Here is a 26,160-nt window from a genome sequence, read left to right on the forward strand (position 1 = left end):
TCATTGCATGTATTCAAGGACTTCATTATAAACATCACACTAGAATAATAATGAACATAATATTTTATTCAATGAACTTAAATAAACATGACGGTGTGATTGGCTTGATGGCCACATAATGTCCATCATTGCATTCGTCCATGAGTGGACCTAACGAGAAGTAGCATGTGGTGTGGCATCGAGCTAGAGGGATCTGATTTAGCGACTTGGATTTTGTAGGGTATTCCTTGGGGTTAAGCCGTCACCTTAGTAAACCGAAACCCTGGGATCTCAGCCCTTTTAGATATCTCAAAAATATCTGCTCTACCTACTTGTTTGACTCTTGTTGGGTTGGGTTAGCTAAGCCTCAAGTAAAGGTTGTTTAATTGGGAGCAGGCAAAAGTGGCATATGTCTTTCATCTACGTCTTATCCCTTTAGACTACATCCTCTAACCACCTTTCTTCTGAATTCCTTGATTTTATCATTTTTTTTTGTGGAATAATGGAGCAAATACTGTATATTCGTGTTCAAAAGCCTGCAAATGTACAAAAGCAGAATTCTTGTGTATACATCATGGGAAATCCCTATCCAAATAAGCAGGAGCCAAAACCGCGCCCAAAAGCTGCAAAGCTCGAAAAGAAAAGGCCAAAAATTTCAAAGGCAACATATGTTCATTCTATTGTATGTCCACAATAAGCTCCCTATTTCCACCATATAAATCCTTGTCCTCCATTCTTGCTTTTTTGGTGGATGACACAACGCGTGGTTTCCTGAGTAGGCGTAATAGCCCCGGGATGCGGTGATCTGTCCTAGGGGAGGCAAACTATTTTCAAATCTTTATTTTTGCATTATAGGTGAGCAATATGATCTTATCTCTTAAGAGTCACCTTAATAATCTATCAGGATATAATCGTTAATGCCGTCAAATATTTGACTGAAGCATTTTCATCATATTTGTTAATTAGTAATAACAACTGAATCATCAAATTATGCAAAGTTGCAACCCGAAATAAGTTATTGAGGAAACATATAATTTACTGAATATTAACTGTTTAATGGAAACTATACTTCGAGAACATGCTATTTTAAGGAATATGATATTGCCTAAAATTAAAATGTAGTAAATACCCAATAATTTGAAAGAGTAAAATAAGGATCCAGCCTATTCACAGGGCCACAATATTAGAAATCATCGCGTACTGTCCTTCAACTGGGATTGGAACTTTTTTTAGCATTTCAGCTGAGAAGATGTCGCTAGCTTTTAGTCTTCCGTCAATGTTTTTTCTCTCTGAAATGGAGACCATGCGGTCTCACTTTTATGGAAGTATTTCTTTCATTCAGCATCTTGCTTTATCCTCCGCATCTGACTGAATACATTCCATCGTAAAATTCAAGAAACAGTACGAAATATCTTCATCTGAAGCCCTCTCAGGTATCCATCCTCGAGTGTCCGCACTTTCTTGGCGCAAGGATCAACTAAAGAAACTCACAGAAAACCAAGAACCATTCTGGCATACATTCTTTCCCATGAACAAGTAACCAAAGAAATCGATTCTGGCAGCGCTAGACAATCAACAGACACACAGATTCAATCCCAGATGATCCATCCTATCTTCCACCTATACAAGAAGTACCCAATTGCACCCGCAACCAAGGACAAGAATTCACGCCACTGTAAATTTCTGTTGTACTGCACAAGAAGAGTACCTTGGAAAAGCCAAGGGAGGAACGAGCTCCACCGCAGTCCCCATGGCGGGTTTCTCTCTGCAAAGAAGAAGCATCAAGGCACGCGGGTTTCTTTCCTCTCCGCCTCAGCCGGGGCCGTTGAAGTGAAAGAGCCACGAGATGACGAAGGCGAAGACCATGCAAGCGAGAAGGAAGTTGACGAAGCGGTGTCCTCGCCAAAAGCGCCGCCGCTCCACCGCCGCGGCGGCCGGCGGCAGCTCGCCGCTCGACTCGTTCCCCGGCTCGGGAACCTCCCCGGGAGCCACGTTCTTCGCCGTCGCCCCGCAAATCTCGCACGTCCTGCCAAGAACAAGAACAAGAACAAGGTCAAGAACAAGGTCAAGAAAAAAGAACAAGGGAGAGATTAAGAGGGGAAGGGGGGAAATGACCTGTTGCCTTTGATTCTGAACCAGGTCTCGGCGCAGTTCTTGTGCGCCGCCGCGAGATCGCCCTTGCAGGAGCAGCCGAGCTCGATGGGCAACTGCGGCTCCGGCGAGCTTCCCATCAGAGGCATGTGGCAGATTCTGCAGTCTTTGCCGGCCTTCCCAGTCTTGCTCTCCTCTTCCTCCACCGTCTTCCCCCTCTCCAAATCCGCCATCTCCTGCGAGCTCCCCTCCGATTCGCCGCCCCTCCGGTAGGCCTCCGGCGGCGCGCCGCCGCCCTCCTCTCCTCCGCCGCCGCCGTCGCCGCCCATGCTACAAGGGCCGATTAGGGTTCCTCATTCCCTGGGAAATTTGGGGCGCCGCCAGCGCCGCCGACGGGGGGGGAATGGGGAAGGAAATATTGGGCCGAACATAACACGTGGAGCGTGCGCGTGGTCAAACAGCCCGCCGGTCAAAACCCAGTTTATTTGCCAACGCGTTACATTAGAGCACCGGGAGTTGACTTTCAAGAGTTACTGGCCTTGACTTATGGCCACGCCGACGTTGACTGGGCGGTCAACGGCGGGAGGGATGGCTCCTGGAGACCGCTTCTGAGCCACGCCACGTACCCGAGGTCCGCGGCCTCTTCGACCAGCCGGCCAGCGGATACCGGCGGCAGCTCCACCAAGTCCACGAACTCGGGACCCAGCAGCAATCCCCGGCCGCCTTTGCCGCAACAGCCGTGCCCACACCGAGAAGACGTGGCTGATGCACTGCCCGTTGACCGCCCCAGGCCCACACTGCCGCCACCCCTGGACAGGGGCCCCTGAGGCTGTGGTGGCAGAGGTGGCGTCCTGAAGACACTGACTCTGGCGATGGGCCGGACTATGGTTGCAGGCGGCGGTTGGGCTGGGGATGGGCCGTCGCCGGCGTAGCCACACTCGTGGTCGGATTGGGCTGCCTGGTCCTCGCAGGACCCGCCGCCGGAGTTGTTGTCTGAATTGGCTTCGGGGGTGGCAGCGGAGCTTGGCGGCGGGGAGCTGCCGAGGCGGCGGCGCTTTAGAGTTGAGTTCCAGTGGTTCTTGATGGCATTGTCGGTCCTACCATCCAGAAGCCTTGAGATGGCTGCCCACTTGTTCCCCTGGATGGCGTGCGCCTCCAGAATGATCTGGTCTTCCTCCTCTGTGCTCAATAACACAACCAAATTTTGAGTGTAAAAAAGGAGAGATGAAAAGAAATTAACTGGAACAAAACACAAATGCTAGACCAGTCAAAACCATGAAAGAGAGAGTGTTTGAATAGGATACGCTAGAATAATTCAGATCTTTTAGAAAAGGAAGACTCCAAAACACATAATGTTTAGAAATAACAACGTAGAATAATTTGGAATCTCCAGAACAAAAAGACTAAAAAAGAGTGTTTGAATATGCCATGGTAGAATAATTCGGACAAAATTGGATAAACTCTATTCCCCAATAATGCATGGTTCACGACAGAGGATTTCATTGTAATCAATCCTTATGGGCAACAAGAGACGCCCCTTTTGCCGGCCTCAACCATATTAAACAAACAAGTCCTCTTGTTAGTACCACAATCTTGCATTTATGACGAGACTGAGTAAAGCACCAAATTAATTGACGGGGACAAAGAACCAAATTAAGGTTATCTGATCTGACGAAGCTTATTCCAAGATCCAATTCGTCCCAAAAACATAGAACCAAAAACTCAAATTCTGGAACTCAAAGAACCTCATGTCATTCAGACATTCCAGGATCAAAAGATATGTTATGAGACCGGAGATCAGTACCTAATTCACTTTCTGCGTAAATAATGAATAAATGTCGCATACAGAAGATTTCAAAAGTCATAATGTAAGATATTAAAGTATTGCTGGAGGATGAAAATTATCAAAGCTTAACCGCATTTTTTTCACTATAGTAATTGAAAAGCCGTGGCTCCCAAACTATGACGCGTTCTTATTGTATTTTTCTCCTTACCGCTAACTTGAAAATAAAATAAAATCCGGATGGCTGAAAGAACGATCATTAAGAGCCTTAAGACGTGACGAATGTTCACTACTTGAGGCAATAATCGATGAAGAGGTTAATCCTCAAAGACTTGCATAAAATGAATCTTATCCCTCTACAAATGGACGATCGATGCCAACTCATGAAATATGTTTTCTCCACCATTTCTACAACAAATTTCAATGCGATCACAAAATCGTCAAAATATAGAAATTTATATATTTATTTTTTTAAGTCACACCAGACCATACGTACAATCGGATGACCGAGTCCCACATGGCGGTCAAACTTTTAAGCGAAAATTTAATGTCCTGTGTTCGACTTCTTAATTTCAAAGTTAGATGAAGGAATTAACCGTACTTTCACGAAGTTATGGCTTGCTTGTGTAAATTTAAAAAAATATGAGAAATTAACAAGCTCCACATGAGTGTATGCTACCATCGGGAAGGTAGATGTCTGCGATATTATTGTCCATTTAAAAGCCCCAAGGGACTCGATTATGGACATTAATATTAATTTTGGAATAAATGAAAATTATATGAAATGAAACAAGTGAAAATATCATCTTTCAACACGCAGCCTGCACTCGAAAATGAGAAGAGAAAGAGTGGCATCCAATAGAAACACGATTAGAATGCCGATTGATTTAGCAGGAGGACCAAAAAAAACTCGAACAGATAATACCACAAAAGATTAGATTTTACCACTTTGAGAAAAGATCCCGCTACTTCAATAAGTTTCTTTAGAAAAAAATTATCAATCTAATAATAGAAAATTTCTTCACGACCCCTATAAATTAGGATAATGAAAGGCGTCAGTAAAAACCTCCGAATCCCCAACATCAGATGAATAGGATACCAGATTTATGCTAATCCAAAGTCTGTTTTAAGAGGATAAGCAGCACCCGAAAAGTAAATCACTTCCTCAAGAGAAAAGAGCAAATTTCAGTTTTTCCATCAAGCTTAGTTATTCGGCCAAGGAAAAAAACCTGGTCAATCCCAAATTCTAGTGACAACGTTCCCACATTACTTTGATATCATCAAATCACTCCTGATTTATCAAAATCTCCCTTTATCCATGTTACCAACAGGGGAAGCCAAAAAAACCCCTGTAGGCGTGACTCATCTTCCACAACACTGTTTATTTTAAGAAAAAAACCAGACATAGTAAGAGCAAAAGTCACGCCGAGAAGAAAAAACGATTGAGAGAACGATGAGAAGCTCGAATCCGACTTGCACAGATGAAACCTAAGCGGATATGTTAAACTCTGAGAAATACCGGTGAAGGGTCTGTGCTTCACACTAGGATCGAGCTGGTTGCACCATCGAAGCCGGCAAGATTTCCCAGAGCGCCCAGGGATCGCCCTCGCAACCAAACTCCAATTTCTGGGTCCAAACTTGTTTACCAGGTCATGGAGGATTTCATCCTCTGACGACGACCATGGCCCTTTCACTCGGTTCTCTGGCGTTCTCGCGTCATCCAGAGAACCGCGAAGCCCGTCGCACTCCTCAGAGGCACCTTCTACGCAATCCCTTCCTTCAGCAAAGCCTGACTCTCCCGTAGCTTCTCCTTCTGCTGTCATCCTCGCCTCCATTACCTCCCCCAAGGTATTCTCTCTCTCTCTCTCTCTCTCTCTCTCTCTCTCTCTCTCTCTCTCTCTCTCTCTCTCTCTCTCTCTCTCTCTCTCTCTCTCTCTCTAAACGACCCTACCCGCCGCCTAACTGCAACTTGAGGAAGGTATAAAAATGGAGTTCGATGACGGGACGGGACGGGACGGGACGGAACGCCATTAGGCCAAGTTTCAGTGCCCAATTGCCCATTAACCCCCACCTAGTGAATAATTATCATTCAATCAATTTTATACATAGAAGCACTCTCTCTTGGAAAATGAGGAACCTGGAAACACACAATCTCACAGTAATGTTTGCCCATCCTGTCTGATGCAAGGGAGAACCAATAATCTGATATCCGGATGAAAAAAATGACTTGCAGATACCGGATATCATAGGGGCTTACGGGATGTTGGTTATCGGAATGGATATCAAAGGGCTGTTCGCCGTCCCGATATCCGTCCAATATCCGGAATCGGACAACCGATATCCGATATCCGGAAAAAAATGGGATGGTTCCAGATATCGGATATCGTGCGATATCCGTCTATCCGGGGTTAGACGGATATCGGTATCCGATACCGGGGGGTGAGGACGAAGACTGTATCGGATACCGGATATCTGTTTCGCGATATCCGGTATCGGATACCGGTTTCGGTAAAATAATCATTCATTTCACATAGTTATATTTAGTTAAAGTAACATGAGTAGATTTCAATGTATATGTTAAGCCCGTTATTATATAGTAAAAAAAAATTTTATCTTTCCATATGGGATAAAGGGATTCTGAGTTTACCACAAAACCCAGAATCCCTTTATCCCATATGGAACAAATGAAAAAAATGTGACGTGTATATAATGACTTGGTAATATAACAAAATAACAATATCTTCTGGTGCCCCTTGCCAACGTTACCTCTGCGAGAAATGAAATGTCAGACGCACATATTTTTAGAGAAACATGATTCCTGTGCTTCTCATATTTTTAAAGAGCAAGGCATGAAAAGCTAGAGAGAGAGGGAGAGAGGGAGGGGGAGGGGGAGAGGGATAAAGCGAGAACTAGAGAGAGAGGGAGAGGGCGAGAACGAGAGAGAGAGGGAGAGGGAGAGGGAGAGAGAGAGAGAGAGAGAGGGAGAGAGATACTGAGAGAGAGGGAGGGCGAGAACGAGAGAGGGCGAAAACGCGAGAGAGAGAGAGAGAGAGAGAGAGAGACTGAGCGAGAGAGGGCGAGAACGCGAGAGAGAGAGAGAGAGGGAGAGGGAGAGAGATACTGAGAGAGAGGGAGGGCGAGAACGAGAGAGAGAGACTGAGCGAGAGAGGGAGAGGGGGGGGCGAGAGAGAGACTGGGACTCTGGGAGAGGGAGAGAAGGGTATTCGATGCAGTTATCGAAAACCGATATCCGGTACCGTCATCTGCCCCCCTGAGACGGGAGACGGATGCCGGTATCGGACAGATACCGGTATCCGGATATCGGAAAAAACGGATACCATAAAATTCAATTCCGGTATCCGGTTAAGCATCTGTCTTGATACCGGTATCCGATACCGGCATCAAGACGGGCGAACATAGGGGTCATGATATGGCGAATGCCGGAAGCAGGTATGGGATTCCAATATTTGACTAAATATTGATATCCCGGTATCTGATTCTGATATCCAGATGTATGGTTGTTTTATAAGGCGTAAGTCGTTATCACTATGTCTAAAATCCTGGTTCTAAGGGGTCTTTTGTTCTCACAAACCTGTTCTTGCCTTACTATGATACTAGGGGGTACATGGGTTGAGAACACACTTGTTTACTGTTCTCATAAATTTTTACCCTATATTTTAGATCTTACATGTGTATTTTGTCCCATACGTAAGAACAAAGGAGAAATGGTGTATAAACCTTTGTCCCTCAACTCAATTGACAATTCTTCTTGACTACGTTCAGCATGCTCAGTCACTTCGGACCTATAGTGCAAATGAATTCAACAGGCAGTGCCCATGTCGGGCTGACAAACCCCCAGTTGACGCTTGCAGTTGTCGACTTGCACATGTATGACTGACTTTTCCCAACAAAAATTAGTTATTTATCTATATTTTTAATGCAACTACAATATTTCACTTTTCTTATAATTATAGTCCAAAATGAGCTAATTATCCCCCTCTACATTTTACGATTAAGCTTGTAATTATTCATATGTTACAACCATATTTATTCACATCATACACTATCGTTATATTAATTATGAAGAATTTGGTGATTTTCAAAGTCTTGTTTCCTTGTGATTTTTTTTGATAAAATTAATATCTGATAAATATATATTAGAATAATCAAATCAATGGTTTGTTTATTTCAAATCCACATCAATAAAAATACAAGTACTTTCTTTATTTATTAATGTAACCCAATGTAAAATCTTAATTCGATCCATGTTATGCATAAAAAAGTCACAATCACATTAGATAGGTATTAAATAATACCAACATGTGTCGATCCATGTTATGGACCTCATGGTGTTAGCTTAAATATGATATCTAAAAATGGAGAGTGTGTGAAAACTAATATATTTCTCTATATTATTTTTATTCATTTACTGTATTCTTATTTTCTTATGAATATTCTAAAATTTAACTTTTTATAGTTAAGCTAAAAAATGATTCATATATTACCATTATATAGTTCACATCATATCCTAACGCCATACTGATTACAAAGAATTTTTTGTAATATCTTCCTCTTGTTTCATAATTTTTGTAATTTCTTGTTCTTGTTTCCTATTCTTTTGTAACTTACAGAAAAGTTGATACAAGGTAATATCATTATCAAGAATTTTGCAACAATTTCTTTGGCCTTCTGTCCTTCAAATTATGTAGGATTTTAAGATGATTCATATACTCAATATATCAGTAGAAAAGCATATATTGTTATCATACATATAAAGTTTGACATATCTTTTTGGGCAGAAATAATGTATTCCAAAAGTTGACTACTACACTCTCGATTTCGGACGCAGTTTTCTCATTGAACCTAAGACGAAGCAATTATAGGTTTGTGCTAACTTGGCTAATTATTAGTTCAGGTTTAGGGTTTTATTTCTCTATTTTAATTAGAATTAAGAAAAAATATTTATTATATTTTTTCAAATTAATACTCTATAAATAATATAGGGTAAGTAAAAGGTCGATACCTAGGGAAATAGTTATAAATTATGGATTTTTCTAAGCTTATAAATGAACGAAGTAAAATAAAAATTTGAAAAGTGTTTCAAAGATTTTTGGGATTTTATAGAATTTATATTATATCAAAAAACTAAGAAATTTAATAAAAATAAGTTAAATAATTAATTTATGCTTCATTTTATAATGGAGAAAATATTTTTTTGGATTTTAAACAAATTTATAAGATTAAATTCGACAAAAAATGATTATAAAGTATAAAAAATATTTTTAGAGTTTTTTTATAGAATTTATTTGAAGGTTAAAACAACCAGAAATAATAATCATATTTTTATTATTTATTTTAAATTCATTTTTAAATACTAAAAATACATAAATTACATCCTTGGCGGTTAACGGAGACAGTCCTTTGAACAATGGGAGATGGAGACAGTTATTTAAGTAGTAAAAAATATCTTGTTGTCTAACTCCAAAGATGGGAGGTCCTTTAAAAAATATGATGGCTCATGTAGACCATCTGTGGGGTGTTCCACACTATCTACATCAAGAGAAATCTATCTCGACCATTAAAAGGCCTTTCATCACAAGAAAATAAGAACGTGGAGGACCCTTTTCTGAGGTAGTGAGATGCATTTGGGGGCTGTGAACCTTGATATGGAAATAGAGGAGCTTCAGGGAGATTCAGATGTGTTCTAGCATATAGGAAGACAAGCAAAAAGGCATGTCGAAGTCCAGGGGTGGCGATCAGTGCCATTGACCTTGCTCGTCTAAATTAGGGAATATCTGGCAATTTTCTGAACTTGATTCAGTTGATAATCAGTCATCCATGTTTTATTACATAGATTTAGCTTAAATTGAGTACAAAATCTTTTATTCGAATTTCTTAGAATATCCTCTTTGATGCATTTTATCGAACACATGTGACTCATCTGAATTTCCATTGATTTTCTATTATTTTCTTATTTTAATGTATATTCTTAAAAATACCATAAATTTTAAATATATCAATTGATATATATCTTATTATATTAAGATAACCCACCTCATTGCCCTATATTAACACATATAATTAACTTATAATTCATCTTCATTACTCTCTCTATTATCATTCATTCTCCTCTCCCTCTCTATAGAATATATTACATCTTAGTAAAAATTTCAATATCTTCTCTAAATTATTTGTCTGATTTTAAGCTCTTTTAAGACATAGTCTAGCCTTCATCCTCCACCAATCTATATATAATCAATTAATCTATTCTTATTATCCATATTATTCTTATTCCTTTTTGCCTCCATTCTTCCTCATAGTTTATTGAAAATAAAATAAACCCGCTGGCTATCTCCTTCAATCTTAATCTTCCTTTCATTACTATATCCTATTCGCCTATCCTACGAACAACCTATCAATCAATTAAAATGAATAGGAGTAAAAAATATATCCTTTATTAATCTTTCTATCACACACTCTCTAGCCTATTACTTTAATATCTTAATTAGAATATAAAAATAAAGTGGACACTACCTATTTTAATATTTTTTATTATAATACTAAAAGTAGATGTCATCATCCTAAGTATTATCTACCTATAGTTTCTATAAACTAATAACTATAATAACCATATAAAATGTCCAATATCATAATTGGATATATAGGAAAGAGGAGAACATTTATATTTAAGGTGTGCTCCATTAAATGGCCTTCAATATGTTCCTAATAAATATATTGCCATTTGTTCATCTTCTTTTATTGATTCAGAGCTATTTTTAAATTTTTGCTCCCCCTTTAGGAGTGTTGAAAAACAAAGAAGAGTGTGAGAAATGATGCCTGATTTGGAGATATTTTGAGGAATTTAAAAAGATGAAAAAACTATAATGTGAGATTTTGAGGAATATATTTTCTTGTGGGATTTTTTGGGTAGAAGGATTTAGGAGATCCAGGTTTTTTAGAGAGAAAAGACAGAGATATTGTCTCTCGGTTTTTGAGAGTGAAAAGAAAGGAGAGTAATCATATTTTTAATAGATAAAGATGAAAATTTTCAAAGAAACTTATTGGTGAGAAAGGATGATGAAAACGTTTGATAGAAATACATGATTAGATCCTGATATTTTAAATAAAAGAGGTTTATATTAAATGAGGCAGTGAATTTGTGTGAGTTATAAGAAAATTTAAATCACATATATGAGAAATATATTGAAAATAATATAATAAATAAAATAATATAAATATACAGATAATAAATAAATAATATATTAGTATATAAATAGATAAAAATAAATAAATCAAATGTAATTAAATCATAGTATAATATCATAATATTGATAATTAAATATTTATCTAATTATAAAAAAACACAACAAATATACTGATGATTATAGTAACTTATGAGCCTTTTAGAGTAAGTTATCAAAATTTTATGTTATTATTATCAAAATTATGAATAATACATGACATCTTGAATTTGTGAATTTCTTTGTATCATGAATAATACATAATATCATACATTAAAACATTTATTTTGTGTTGTTTTTCCTGTAATCCATTTCTAGGTACATTCAGATCATGCACTAAATCATACATTCAAATCCATTTCTCACACCCTTCTCTTGGGGATCTCATCATTAAGGATTGATGGGATGGAGAAAGTTCTCTTTCAAAAAAATAGCTCAAAAGTTTCTATAAGGAAAATAATAATCTGAGTACGAAGTTTCTTCTAAATCAGTTATAAAAGAAGTTAAGAAAATGGATGACCTATACCTACAAAGAGTGTATTTGAATTTATCTTCAAGCTTGTTCTGTATGCGCCTGTTTGACGCAAAGATACATTTGATGATTTTGGTCATCATAGATGCACTTTCTTCTATTTTATTCAACTATTCTGTCTGCCTTTACATGATCCTTATTTTTTATGCAGATTTTTATATCGCATGATAATATAAAATGGAAATTTTCTGATGTTGACACTTCTTTCCAATGTCATTTGTTTGTTCACATTTTATGAGAATTGATGAAATGTTATTTTATGGTATTGTTTTGTATTAAAAATTGGTATTTTAAAATAAATATACAGAGGGACTAGAAAAAGTTTATTTGATAAATAAATGTTATTGATAAAAACTGTTTCGCCAAATTTAAGACAATAATTGTCTAAATAATTATCTCTCCAAACTGGAAATAATTATGAACGTTACATTAATTTAAACCTCCCTGTCTTAACATGGGTTATCTGTGTTAAAGACACATCATATGTAGAAAGAAGAAATCATTATCGCTTGATCCATACTCAATATGAAAAATATATCATATTTACTTTATGACTCCCCTTACACCTCTAGGTGTCTTCCACTTTACCTTCAAGACATATATTTTGATGACAGAGGCATATTTACCTGGGTTATTCTGGCATCTCCATGGAACCATAATATTTTTTTCATTCACACTTCTAAATAGTGGGAGTTCCATTCAGGCTTGTGGAGAGAAGTCTTTCAATGGATAAGGCTCACATATTTATTCAACATCATTGACATCCATGTAAAACATAAAAAATCTTAAATATTTATTTGAAATAAAACTAAGGCCCCCGAATATCACTTTAATAAAACTAAAGCTCCCTGGATATCACTCACTACTGGTGAATGAATTTCATAAAACTTATATTTCAATACGCGACACCATTTTATTTTGAGAGAAACAGTGCAGCACGTTGAAATGACATGGTCATATACCGATACTTGGAAGTGTATCAAAATATGTATAGTGCCAACATAGGGTTGATCCACAACTTATCATTAAATCAGACCTAGTCAGCAAATCCTTTCTGGGCCTAGTGAGAAATATACCCTTTTGATACAGCCTTAGGCTTTTGAGGGGCTCTAGGTACTTTTCTGTAGATTATGTTAGTTCTGGAAGAATCTACTTCTTAGGCCACAAGTTGCAAATGGGCCTCAGAAAATTGGCTTCTGGGCTACACCACCTTTTAAAAAGAAGAGTATTGTAGTTGATCTTTATAACATATTTGACATGCACTTGAACAGATTCGATAAACACTCATTTGCTGCACATAGGCTCTCCGGCAATTAAATTAGATGCATATGATTGAAACAATACATAAAATAAAAAATTAAATAAAGAAAACAAAAATCATAAATCCCAAGGACTAGTCATGAGACATTGTCAATAAGTAGCACACAAACATGGAAATTTTGATTTAACATCATTGAGAAGACGTTGCACGAACATGTCATTTAATCTAAGGAACCAAGAAGGAAAGTGATGGGAAATGCTTAACCGCCTTCCCTCTCTCTCCTCTCTCTCTTCTTTAACTTTTACTCTCTCTCTCTCTCTTCTCTCTCTCCTCCCTGAGCCCCCTTCTTTGACTTTTCTTCTTCCTCTCTGGCGTTCCTTTCTCTCTCCTCACTCAACTCCTTTCTTTGACTTTTCTTCTCCACTTCTTTGCTTTCTTTCTATCCGTTCTGTCACCCTCTTAACTGCCCACTATTGTTGACTATTCCAGCATTCTCTTCCCTCTCTAATTTTCTTTCTCTCTCTCTTTTCTACAACTTCCGAATTGACTTTCCTCCAACCTCTCTCCCTCACCTTTCCCCACAACTTCCTCTAAGTGAACCACCATTCTCTCTACCACTTTCACTTAAAAAACTACCATTTCGAATTGACAGTTTATTTTCTTTGTAACTGCATGTTTATTTTCCTTTAAAAGGGCCATGAGCCTGCTTGTATGAACACTTTTTTGCTTGAGAATTATTGTGAAGTTGTTTGTGAGTATAGATCCAGAGTGTCCCAGACATGGACGATGGATGAGATAGGACAAATTTTATCCTGTCCGACATCTAGAGTTAGTCCCAAGATGAAGGACGGGACGGATTTTTGTCCAATGATTAAAAAAACTGTCCTGTCCAACCATTCTGGGATGGTTTTTCGTCCAGTCAGGGATAAAACCATCCCACCCCTCGTCCCCGATGAATTTTTTTAAAAAAAATAACTTTAAAATTCAATTTGTTTCTTTTGAAAGAACTAGGCGCACCCTAGTTGCTTTCTTCAAAAAAGGAAGAAGAAGACCACCCCCTACCCGGCGCAGGACGATCCTCCACCCCCTCCTTGGAGCAACCAGGTCGGTGGCCCTCTATGCCCGTTCGCATCGTCGAAGACTGCTTCCCAGACGTCGAGGTATGTGCCATCCATCTGTCGTCTTTCTTTCTTTGTACCCATCCATGATCCATCTATCTCTGTTTAGCATCTATCCATCCATATGTCGTCCCTCTTTCTTTGTACCCATCCATGATCCATCTATCTTTCTGTTTAGCATCTATCCATCCATCTATTGTCCCTCTTTCTTTGTACCCATCCATGATCCATCTATCTTTTGGTTTAGCATCTATCCATCCATCTGTCGTCCCTATTTCTTTGTACCCATCCATCTTTCTCTCTATCTATCATCTATATGTCATCTTTCTCTTATATATTATGTCAATCATATATCATTCCATCTTTCCCGTAGTTCTTTCTAAGAACCATCCATCTATCTTTCCATCTTGTCGTCAATATTCTATTTAAAGTACCCAATGGGTTTATCTTTATGTATACGATCCTCTCCGCGAAGCTCTAGAGCGGATCCGGCTCCGCAGTCTAGTAATCTGTTGGGTCCACCAAATTCCTATCCTGCAACCAATAAATGATATCAACATTGTTGAATCCATCCTCAAATTGTGAATTTATTTTGCTGTTCAATAATGTAATCTGTTTTGGTTTGGCAGGCCGAAAAGAAGCTATAGAACTTTCTTCATATTGTTCTTCAGATTCGTATGGGAATTGTTTCTTCAAATTGATATGATTCATACTAATTCTTGAATTCATTGAATTCAATTGAAACGATTTGAAATGAAGAACAAATGCGCACCTCATCAAAATCAGCCAGGCAAAGGGCACGATCGACGGAGATCGTATACAAGAACCTTCCGTCAAGGTGCCTCCCTGAACCTCCTCTCCCATTTTCTCTGAAGGTCCTGAGAGAATCAGCAAGTATAATACATTCACATAATTTGAAGAATGGGTTTATTTTTATGTTTAAATAAAAACCATATCTACTTATCACAACAGTTGTGTAGTCAAATCCCCCCTCAAACATTTCAACAATTTCTTAAGCATGTCCGCCTAATGAAAAAAGTGCAAGATCAGTTATCTTAATTGAAAATTCAATCAAGATAAAATATGGTGAAAAGTGATCCCAGATGACAATGGTCGTGCTGATGATGCAACTTTTAGCTCAACTTTGTAGAATCAAGAATATATCATTATTTTTAGATCCACTTCAATTCATTTTCTTTAAATTGAGCCCATCCGCTTATGTAGCCCACAAACCTAAAGTATATGGGTAATTTTATAATTATTATGACTAGAAATTTTTCACAGAATATTAATATTATACTTAGTAGGCCCCAATATATTTTTATTTGGTTGTTTTATATGTATTTTCTCCATGGAACCTGTCAAATATTTCAGATCATTACTACACATCTGTTGTGGAGCTTCTTGATTGCAGGCATCTTTGTCATCGACCCAAAAGAGGCATATATATATATATATATATATATGAACTTGTCACATATATATCAATTTGTCGTATATATCAATTTTTAGTTACATATATATATCATTTTGTCGCATGCGTTATGTTATCGTGTTTGAGTCTGCCAGAATGTTGACGATCCGTCGATCTATTGTTAGTTCAGTCAGTTAAAGAGTTGCGATTAATAATCAATGGTCATCTCCAAATGGGTTTGACAATATGGAGAAGAAGAAATGGGTTCTTTCCACCCATCCTCCTTTGCATATGCACTACTGTTATGGATCCATCAGTCAATTCTACTCATTGGATTAGGATTCGATCAGTGTATGGAGTAAATATGATTAATGGATTGTTTGTTCTGATTGATATACGTGTCCTTCAATTGACTTACTGTAATAGAGCATCATTATTTTCTGAGTTTTTTACTTTTATGAACTTAGAGTATTGAAAATACTATTTAAGTTTCCATTAAATTTTTTATATTTGAATGTGTCTCTAGTATGTCGTGAAAATTGCATGTCACATGCATTGTGAAAATGACTGCATATTGTGAATTATTTTGATAGAAATATGAAGTCCACATCAGCTATCACTCCAAAATCAATGGCTAGGGCTATGCCATCAGTGCCCGCGGAGTGTTATCCCATAGAGGTTGATTACAACGTCTCATCTCCAAGCGTAAGATGCAATCGATCTAAAGTTTTAGATCAATTTGTTGAAGTTGTCATGAACGAGTACCAGTGTACGCTTTGTCAAGCGCAGAACCCCACCCATAAGGTCATCATCAAGTAGAATAAATATAAGAGCACAAACATATTTTGGAGATATCTAGAGAAAGTACACCATAAATTTCATGATGAACTCAAGGGAGTCCAGACGAAGTAGAGAAGTATACTCCACTATGAATTACTATCCCACAAGTTGTACTTATGTGACATCAACGCACAACGTACGAAGGAGGAGTTCGTCAGGTTCATCTATGACAATGATATTCCTTGGCAACTTGTGAAGAAGAAGTCGTTCCAAAGACTATGGTTCTACTGGACACAAGTGGTTGGGGACATCCTTGGTCCAGATGTGGTCAAAGCAACGACTTCTAAGATGTCCAGCGAAGTCCAAGGGAAATTAATAGAGATGTTTGCTGACGTCCACAATGTCTCTCTTACCATGGATGCTTGGACATCCCAAAATAACCTTGCCCTTTTAGGTGTCACTGCCCACTGGATTGACACCGACTGGAAGCTCTATGAGCTATTTCTTGTTATCCAACGGATCAAGGGATCCAATTGCAGTACCAACTTGGTGAGGATAGTCGTGGAAGTTGCATATGAATATAGCATCGAGTTGAAGCTTTGTGCTATCACTACAGATAATGCGTCTAATAACAGAATGATGCTAGCCTCTATTGTAGATCAATTGAAGACCGTAAACCCACAATTCGCTATGGACCGACACATATCATGCATTTCCCATGTACTCAACCTCGTTGTCAAGGCCGGACTGAAAGATCATTCGTAATCCCGAGGCACCATGAAGTAATATGCTATGCGTCCGAGATTTTCACACAGATACAACGCTTGACACAGATGAATCGACTGAATCACATGTCGACAAAAATACTATGACGATAGTTGCACATTTGGGACTAGCCATTTCACGCGTGAGAGCCATCATTAATGCTATTTAGGGATCCACACAACGAATGGAGAAATATGTTGATATGTGAAAAATGTTTGAGCTCCCAAATTTGATCAAGATAAAGGTTGACTGCCCAACGTGCTGGAACTCCACTTTCATTATGTTAGAGTGCGTTCTTGCCAAGAGAGAGGTACAGGACCATATGGACGTGAGATTCCTTTCGACATCGAATAAGGATTATGCCCAATGTCAGGAGGACTGGGAGTTGATTGATGAATATATGCGCATCCTCAGCCCGTTGTGCCAGGGTTCTGACTTTGTGTCTTTGGCAAAGAAATTGCCAATCACTGAGGTAACGTCATTGATCACGGAGCTTAAGACTCAACTTGAGCAGGCTATGTACAATGCTGAGGCAACCTTGGATGCTGAGCATAGGGATGTGTTGCTCTCGGCGTGTAGTATTATGCATAACAAGTTGATGCAGTACGCAATGGTACTTTGGGGCAATCATGCGGTCATGACGGCAGCGACATTTGATCCATTCTCCAAAATAGACGTCGTGCATCCATCATATCGCCAAGACATGCTTTCCTATCTTGGCGGTCTTTTAGACTGCGCGTCTAATACAAAAACAACTGAATGTGACTCATAGCGTGGTGAACAGTCTGAAAGTCGCCATCCGCAACAATATGTATCCTCCAAGCAACAGTATACGCGTCCGTGCAATTGTCAATGACCATGCTCAATGCCCAAACAAGAGCTGGATAAGTATCTAAACATCCCATGCAGCGAGGAGGAAGATAATCCACTAAGCTAGTGGAAGGACATCAGGACACGATACTTTCTGAACTTAACCAAAATTCCATGCAATTTTCTTGCCGTAAGCCCGACCTGTGCACCGGTGGAGCGGCTTTTTTCAGTTGGCCGAGGCATCACCACGTATCGAAGATCACGCCTAGATGCGGAGAGCATTGAGATGCTGATGATGCTTTGGGCATGGTTCTATCGCCTAGACTAGTACTCCTCTGACGCCGATGATGACTCTGTCGACGACGATAGCTCGTGTGCTGGTGCGTTATGTTATATCGCTTTCTGACCTCTACATGAGCATGCTTCTTTTTCTTAACTCTCTCCTTTCCATGTAACTGAGTAAGGGGAAAAAACAAGAAGGCAATGGACAGGTTTAAGTTGCTGCTACGTTCTAATGTTTACTTTAAGTCGTGCTAGTACCCCATCCTTGTTGCTTTTTTTCACCTTTCCTCATTTAAGAATTTAAATGCTCTAGAAATTACCGATGGAATTGCAATTTAAATTTCTCACTATTCTGCATTTCTCGAATTCATGTTTTGAATATCTGTTTCTGATATGCAATTTCGAATATGTCCCTGATCTTCATTTTGCAAATATATGTCCCTGTCCCTGATCTCTCCGATCTGATATTTTGAATTTCTGTTTCTTATCTCTGATCTGCATTTCTCGAATTTCTTTTCTGATATGCAATTTTGAATATATGTTTCTGATATGCAATTTTGCATCTGTTCCCGAGCTTCAATGCTCATTATCAGTCTTTCACCTGCAATGCCAACTCTCTCTCTGATCTGATATTTTGAATTTCTGTTTCTTAGATCTGATCTTAATTTCTCGAACGTCTGTTTCTAGTGTGAAAGTTAAAATATCCATTTATAATCTGTAATTTTGAATTTGTCTCTGATCTTCATTTCCCAAATTTTGAATTTGTTTTTGATCTGAGATTTTGAATCTTCAATGGCTATCATTTTTCAAATGTTTGGCTCCCAAATGAAATTTTGGAACTCCTATTTCTTATTTGAAAATTAAAATATGTATTTTTGATGTGTAATTTCGAATTTCTCTTTCATTACCTGTACATTTAATTTTTGATTTCCATAGATTCTAGATCTTGGCTTTGCCAAATGTATTCCAATCTAATCTACAAAGAGAAGTTGTTAATCAGGAATTTTGGATGAGTTTTATATGTAATTTCAGAAGATTTCTGCTCAGTTATTTGGATATCCTTTGAACTTTTTTTGATATAGATATTGAGCCAATTCTGAACTCCTCAACTGAAGTTTTAAGCATTGTATATCTGATATTCACTTCAGACATTTGATCTGAAATTAACCCATTTGGTTTGTACGAAAAATTTTTATTTGATTTTAGATTTTTTCTTGAGAATACAAATTTAACATTTTATTTTGCATCTGATTCATGAATCAAATCTTCTTGATGAATCAAATCTTCAGTGAACCCTTAAGCTGGAGCTTTGTCAACTTTGATCAAGAAAATAATCAAACAATGCTTAGGATATACCATCTTTACATCTGAAACAATTTACTCAATAATGAATCGAACTTTGTCCTTTACGTTTTCTGAATCAAAATTTTTAAGGCTGTCCTTTACTTTCAGAACTAGGATGAGACATTTTTAAAAAAGCTAGTCAATCATTTTCCATCGGAAGCAATTTGCATCAATCAATCTTCATTACCCATAGATCACATTCAGATTCTTCTTTCCTGTTTGAATTAACAATCTTAGTTTGTTTCCATATGTCGTTGATCTGGTTTCAGTGTGGACTGCCTAAAACCACAAGAGATGAGAAGGCCATCTCAACACCGCCATTCTACACCGCAGTGAAGGTGATTTTGAGTGAGCTGGATGGATGGCTGCGTGAACTCTACATCATTATTTTGTCTCAGATTCTGAAAAAACACTGCCTATTTTTTTGTTCACCTTTGATGTGATGGATAAACGCCACATCTAGCCTTACTCTGAAAAACAATTTTTACATTTTAGTCAGTGTGCTTTTCCTTTAAGTCCAATGGACATTTCAAAGGGTGGACGTAAGAAATATCTGCAATTTTCTTTTACAACATATTTAGCCATTTCAATTTTAGATCGGGATAAGAGTATTTAACATATCTGTTCAATTATGCATACCATGTGACATATTTAAGCATGGAAATTCCATGATGGAATACCCATCTTTGTAAAATGGAAATGACTTCTTCAAACACTATTTCTAAGATTGACAAAACTGGGGATTAAATAATGAAATTTCTACGTTTATCTATAATTTAAATAATGAAATTTAGCTGCAACTTTCTATTATGTAAAAATCTATTGAATTTTTCAGAATTAAGTTTTACGAAGATTTCAATAATTAACTTGCAAAAAGACACCATTGTAATAAAAATAATTTTATGATGCTGGGGATTAAATAATGAAATTTCTATAACTCTCTATAATTATATCGCATTTTTGGGAAATTAATCAAAGGATAAATGGTCTGTGAAAATCAGATTTTACCCTAATTATCTATTAAAGTACTCATTTGTCGCAAATTAAATACTATAATAAAATGTTAACGACATGTATAAAAACAAATATTATTCATAATTAATGACGGCTTAAATATTGAATTTTCCACATTTTCTTGGAAAGCCATATAATTTTTGGGGAATTCAATCAATGAATTTAATTACTAATTCGTCCAGCATTCGTTCGTCCACCGTCTGGGTCTTCCGGATGGACGGTTTTTTCATCCTGTCGGACGTAAACCGTCCCGTCTAGTGTTCCCCCGGATGAATTTTAGTCCCGAATTTTGTCCATGCCCTCGGACAGGACAATTTTTCCATCCGGGAACGGGAAAACCGTCCCAGCCGCAACCCTGATCTATATTTGTGAGAAAAGAGTGATTCCGTGGTGATTTTCTGGCAATTACGGCAACAGAGCGTCAACGGAACGACTACGACGGCTTCTCTTCTTCAACATTGTCAACTCCTGTTGGGTTATTCCTTTCTCTTTCTCCATACTTTGTCATCTCCCTCATTTCCCTATCATCTTATCCCCATCATTGAACCACCCCTTCATCTCACCTCATCATCCCCATCTAGTTCTCATTGTCTCCCTTCTTCTTAACTTCATTAATTCCCACTCCTTGTCCCATCCAATTTGTAAATCATTCTCCACATTTCATCTCCACCCCTTTCACATTACACATCAACATCCTCTCGAGCAGATCAAATCTCACACTTCCTTTTATCCGCTTTTCCACACATTCCCCTCTCTTTATTCACACCTGCTCGTGGAGCTGCAGATCAACGTCAATCAAGGCCATTCAACATCAGAACGTCCAAGCTACTGGCTCCCATCACTAAGGTACCTTGTGTCACCTTAACTTTGAGATAATCGTGGTCCATGATAATGGTTAATTTGCTCTCAGTGATTGTTTAATTTGAAGTTATCGTGTGCTAAACTTTGGTCGTCCATCTCAAATCTCCTATTCCCGTTAATTTGGAATATCACAAGTATTACCAAATTGTCTTTGTTAAATCCTTGCTCTATTGACTTAGTCCCCTTCTATAGGATTAAACCGAATTCTGATCACACCCTCAAGGAACACATGATTAAATATATATATAAGTGTGTTAATTCATTAATTTCATGAAGTCCATTTTCGTGTCCCGCATTAGAATGTGTCTGGGCTGAATCAACTATTATGATTTCTCACACATCTGCATGATCTTGTCCAAATTCTTCCTGAACATAGAAGATGAACGAGTCCGGCTTCTTTAACTCACCCTAACATGGTTCTTACCTTTGCCCACTATTTAAAACTACGCGGGGGCGCCACCACTGGCCAAAGTTGCCTCTTTTCAGGGTTGTAGCGAGAGCAGAAACCCCGCCTCTGCCTTCGTTCATACAGCAGGAAACTCGATACAAGGGTGTAAGCATCGTTTCCTTCTCGGCCCACCGCCTCCCCTCATTTCTCGCGTCCATCTCCAAGAACCCTTCTTCCTGCGGACGAAAGCCGAGAAGGGTTTCGCAGAGATGGCCATGAAAATAGAGGAGGTGCAGTCCACTACGAAGAAACAGAGGATCGCTACTCACACGCATATCAAGGGGCTCGGCCTCGAAGTCAGTCTCTTCTTTTTCTTGACGATTTTCTATCCCTCTGTTCTTCAATCTTCTTGCCATGTTACCATTGTAATCAATCTTTGGCCCTTTTTCTAGAATTTGATGATTGTGATCATTCTCTCAGGCTAGCGGGAGGGCACTCCCGATGGCTGCTGGCTTCGTAGGTCAAGCCGGCGCCAGAGAAGCTGCTGGATTGGTCGTTGATATGATCAGACAGAAGAAGATGGCGGGCAGAGCACTCCTCCTTGCGGGTCCTCCAAGCACTGGGAAAACCGCTTTAGCCCTCGGCATCGCCCAAGAACTTGGCAGCAAGGTAGGCCTTTTTCTCTTCGTGTTCTTGATGATTCCCCGCTGTCGAAATCAAAGACCTGGTATTCGGAAGAGGGCTTTCTGTGAGTACGTACTGCGCGTATTTTTTTTAGGTCGATTTCCTCTTCTATTTTCCTTATTTCCGTGACCTTGATTGATGATTGGAAAATACCATTAGGGGTAGGTTATTCTTTTGTTTGAATATTGGAAGTTGATTTATAGTTGATGTCGTGAAATGCCAAAGCCAAGATGTTTGCTCGTGATCTCTTTTCCACTAATGTTTCTTTTGCCAAATTTATTTTTTCACGCTAACAAAGCTAGAAGTAGAAATGCAGTCTGATGATCGGTTCTCGAAAATTGTTTCTCATTGTTTAAAAAGGGCTCACGACGATTTTTTTTGGTAGCAATAGTAGTTAGTATCTGTTTCCGAGACCTTTTTAATCTAGAAAGATAGACTGTTTCTCTTATAAATCAACAACTCATATTTCTATGAAAAAATGAGGTCTCCGTGCCTATTGCAAACGCTTGTTTATTTATGAAGCCGAGTTTATTTATTTATTTATCAGGTTCCCTTTTGCCCAATGGTTGGGTCCGAAGTCTACTCATCAGAGGTCAAGAAAACAGAGGTGCTCATGGAGAACTTCCGCAGGTCTATTGGTCTGCGCATCAAAGAGAACAAAGAAGTCTATGAAGGAGAGGTAAGGGGTCGTCTTCTCTCTTGGTTTTCACTTAAGTTGGTACTCTCATAGAGCTCTACTATTTCAAATTAAAATATTTTTTTCTTCAACTTACATTTTGATTCTGATGGAGACTTGGTGTAGGCCTCCATCAAGGAATTATGTCTACAAAGTTGTGTTTAACAGGGTTCTCCCGCCCAGTTCATGATTTCTTCTCTTCCCTTGTCAGCCATGGCTGCCTATATTTAATGGGGAACGCCAACCTCCTTCAAGAGTTAGGCACCTAGCTAGTGGTTCCGGTCTCGGATGACGATGGCGAGAGGACAAAAGCTGTGCTAATCTTGCTCTGATGACACTAAGTCATCATCATCATCATCATCATCATTATCAATTTATCTGTGACCAGTATGACGATGATGATGAAATAGTCATCATCACTCGAGCTGTAGAGGATGGCGATGGCAGAGATTGAATGGCCATGATAAATTTTATCATAGATCACATACATTGATCCTAACAGATTCATCTTTTGTACCAGGTGACTGAGCTTTCGCCAGAAGAAACAGGGAGTGTCACGGGTGGCTATGGTCGGAGCATAAGCCACGTCATCATAGGGCTTAAAACAGTGAAAGGAACGAAGCAGCTGAAGCTTGATCCCACTATTTATGACGCTTTAATCAAAGAAAAGGTGAGAGTAGTCAACTTTTTCATACACTTGGTGTGGGATCATCCATATCTGTACATAGTGTCGATCAATGCCAATTTGGGAATGATGTTTTAGGTCGCCGTAGGGGATGTCATATATATTGAAGCCAACAGCGGGGCAGTCAAGAGAGTTGGCAGAAGTGACGCTTTTGCCACCGAGTTTGATCTTGAAGCTGAAGAATATGTCCCCCTCCCGAAGGGCGAAGTTCATAAAAAGAAAGAGATTGTTCAGGTACTACTGCTAAAGAAAGAAATACTGTTTTTTCTTGAAAGAAAGAAATCAGCCCTTTTCCTTTAATCACCTTGGACAATCAAAATTATATTCATTAATGTTTTTTAATTTCTTATGTTACTTTTAGTTTTTATTTTTGTCGATGATGATCTTTTTTAATTTTACCAGGATGTCACGCTTCACGATCTAGACGCTGCCAATGCTCGTCCACAGGGTGGTCAGGACATATTATCACTAATGGGTCAGATGATGAAGCCCAGGAAGACTGAAATCACAGAGAAGCTACGGCAGGAGATAAACAAGGTACTTGGGTTGAAACTTCTTTGTATCTAGATGAAAATCATGGTAGTTAAGTAAAATCATTAGCCTGGGTATGTTGTTGTTATAGCGCACGAATATTCTAACCACCATGAGTTGTTTTTTGGTCATTTTGGTTTTATTTTGATTCCTTCCCGAGCCTTTTTTTTCAGGTGGTAAACAGATATATCGACGAAGGTGTAGCCGAGCTTGTTCCTGGTGTCCTATTTATCGATGAAGTACGCAATCAATGCTATGACCCATTAAAAGTTTTCTTTTCTTCTGGGTCGACATAATTTTTATAATTTTTTATTGGTGTTTAGGTTCACATGCTTGATATGGAGTGCTTCTCATACCTTAACCGGGCTTTGGAGAGCGCACTTTCTCCCATCGTAATATTTGCCACCAACAGAGGAATCTGTAACGTGCGGTGGGTCAATTTTCTAAAGACCAAACCGTTGATTATTAATGAATCATTTCTATTTTCATGCTTTGATTTCTGGGGATTTTCATTTTGGTTATTGTTTTTGAAGGGGAACGGATATTAGCAGTCCGCACGGCATCCCCGTCGACTTGCTCGATCGGCTGGTGATTGTCCGGACAGAAACCTACGGGCTCACGGAAATGATTCAGGTTCGGATTACCCCGAATCCTATCCAATCTCTGATTCTTTATTTCACATTGAAAAAATAGAGAGTTTAAATTCCTTTTTGGGGGGAAGATATTGGCGATCCGAGCACAAGTGGAAGAACTGGTCATCGACGAAGAAAGTCTCGCCTACCTTGGGGAAATCGGACAGCGAGCTTCCCTTAGGTCCTCTCTCTGATCCTCTCTGGCGAATCATAGAAAAAATCTTACTTTTCTTCTGCCTGAACCCTAAAAATCTTGAATCGTCGCAGGCACGCGGTGCAGTTGATGTCTCCGGCGAGCATCGTCTCTCGGATGAACGGCCGGGACAAGATGTGCAAGGTGTTGTTTTGTAGGTTTTACTGATTCTTGTGCACAATCACGATCTGGATTGGCCATCTGAGACCCTCCTTTTCATCGCAGGCGGACATCGAAGAGGTCGCTGCGCTCTACCTGGACGCGAAATCCTCCGCCAAGCTTCTTCAAGAACAACAAGAGAGATACATCATCTGACGAGCAAGGTTTTCTGTCTTTGTCCTCGGCTCGCCATCTGCAAGAACACTTCCGCAACCTATTGCCGTTGCCGGCGTATATTAAAACCCATATCGGGAATTTTAGGAACTTTACCGTTGAATGATAATATATTGAATTACCGTGCAACCGCAGAGGATTAAAAGGGTCGGTTGGCTAAATGTGCCACTCCCGTCCTTCGTCGGCGGGTGCTGTATGGCTATCAAGACATATGGCCGACATAATTTGTGGGCCCCAATGGGGTTGGCTCGCCCGGCCGACCCTCCCAATTCTTAATGTACAAGTAATATACTACGAAAATTTGAAGTTGAATACAAATTTCAAAAATTTTCGAGGTGCATGTGAAGAAAAATGATTTCCAAAGCGTCTGAATGATAAAGTGGAGACTAATACGTAACAAGTAATAATTGTAGGCCATAATATGAAATGGTCCAGAATAATTGATCAGGAGGATTAACATTCGATTGGTAACTTTAGTGACGTCTTTTTCCTCCTGATTCCTGAGCAGAGAAAAACTCTGACACCAAGAGGTCATGAACATTGAAAATGCATCTTTTGCTGGATCATAAACTCATTCAAGTCATATTGGATCAAAATTTAGCGCGCAGAAATGGGTATTAACGATAAAACAAGTCTATGTACAATACCTTTGGAGTTTGCTGATATAATTTTTAACAGACTAGACCAGACTACAGAGAATTAAAATATCCATGTCCAAAATCCCAGTTAAACTGAAAATAGTAATGCTGTCTGTCTTCAGTGT

At 38.8% G+C, this 26,160-nt stretch overlaps 3 protein-coding genes and 1 non-coding gene across 4 annotated transcripts; 2 read left to right on the forward strand and 2 right to left on the reverse strand.

Annotated features, from left to right (window-relative positions):
- Positions 1-1,466: 1,466 nt before the first annotated feature.
- On the reverse strand, positions 1,467-2,482 carry LOC144715611 (RING/FYVE/PHD zinc finger superfamily protein). The gene is made up of 2 exons (XM_078590557.1): positions 2,095-2,482; positions 1,467-2,005 (listed from the first exon to the last, which is right to left on the reverse strand). Exons 1-2 carry the CDS (start codon positions 2,397-2,399, stop codon positions 1,792-1,794), a joined length of 519 nt encoding a protein of 172 aa, XP_078446683.1. The 5' UTR covers positions 2,400-2,482; the 3' UTR covers positions 1,467-1,791.
- Positions 2,483-2,507: 25 nt separating this feature from the next.
- LOC144715610 (transcription factor MYB1-like) lies at positions 2,508-5,786 on the reverse strand. The gene is made up of 2 exons (XM_078590556.1): positions 5,373-5,786; positions 2,508-3,249 (listed from the first exon to the last, which is right to left on the reverse strand). Exons 1-2 carry the CDS (start codon positions 5,686-5,688, stop codon positions 2,615-2,617), a joined length of 951 nt encoding a protein of 316 aa, XP_078446682.1. The 5' UTR covers positions 5,689-5,786; the 3' UTR covers positions 2,508-2,614.
- A 15,941-nt stretch (positions 5,787-21,727) lies between these two features.
- RIN1 (P-loop containing nucleoside triphosphate hydrolases superfamily protein) lies at positions 21,728-25,666 on the forward strand. Its single transcript, XM_078590721.1, has 12 exons — positions 21,728-22,019; positions 22,144-22,332; positions 22,895-23,026; positions 23,544-23,693; positions 23,787-23,942; positions 24,111-24,245; positions 24,413-24,478; positions 24,563-24,669; positions 24,773-24,872; positions 24,961-25,052; positions 25,139-25,208; positions 25,290-25,666. Exons 1-12 carry the CDS (start codon positions 21,933-21,935, stop codon positions 25,377-25,379), a joined length of 1,374 nt encoding a protein of 457 aa, XP_078446847.1. The 5' UTR covers positions 21,728-21,932; the 3' UTR covers positions 25,380-25,666.
- On the forward strand, positions 25,538-25,664 carry LOC144715960 (U11 spliceosomal RNA). Its single transcript, XR_013584785.1, has one exon. It is a non-coding gene; the product is annotated as a U11 spliceosomal RNA (small nuclear RNA).
- Positions 25,667-26,160: the final 494 nt, after the last annotated feature.

This window comes from Wolffia australiana, chromosome 19 (genome assembly GCF_029677425.1).
Source record: "Wolffia australiana isolate 7733 chromosome 19, ASM2967742v1".
Lineage (NCBI taxonomy): Eukaryota > Viridiplantae > Streptophyta > Magnoliopsida > Alismatales > Araceae > Wolffia > Wolffia australiana.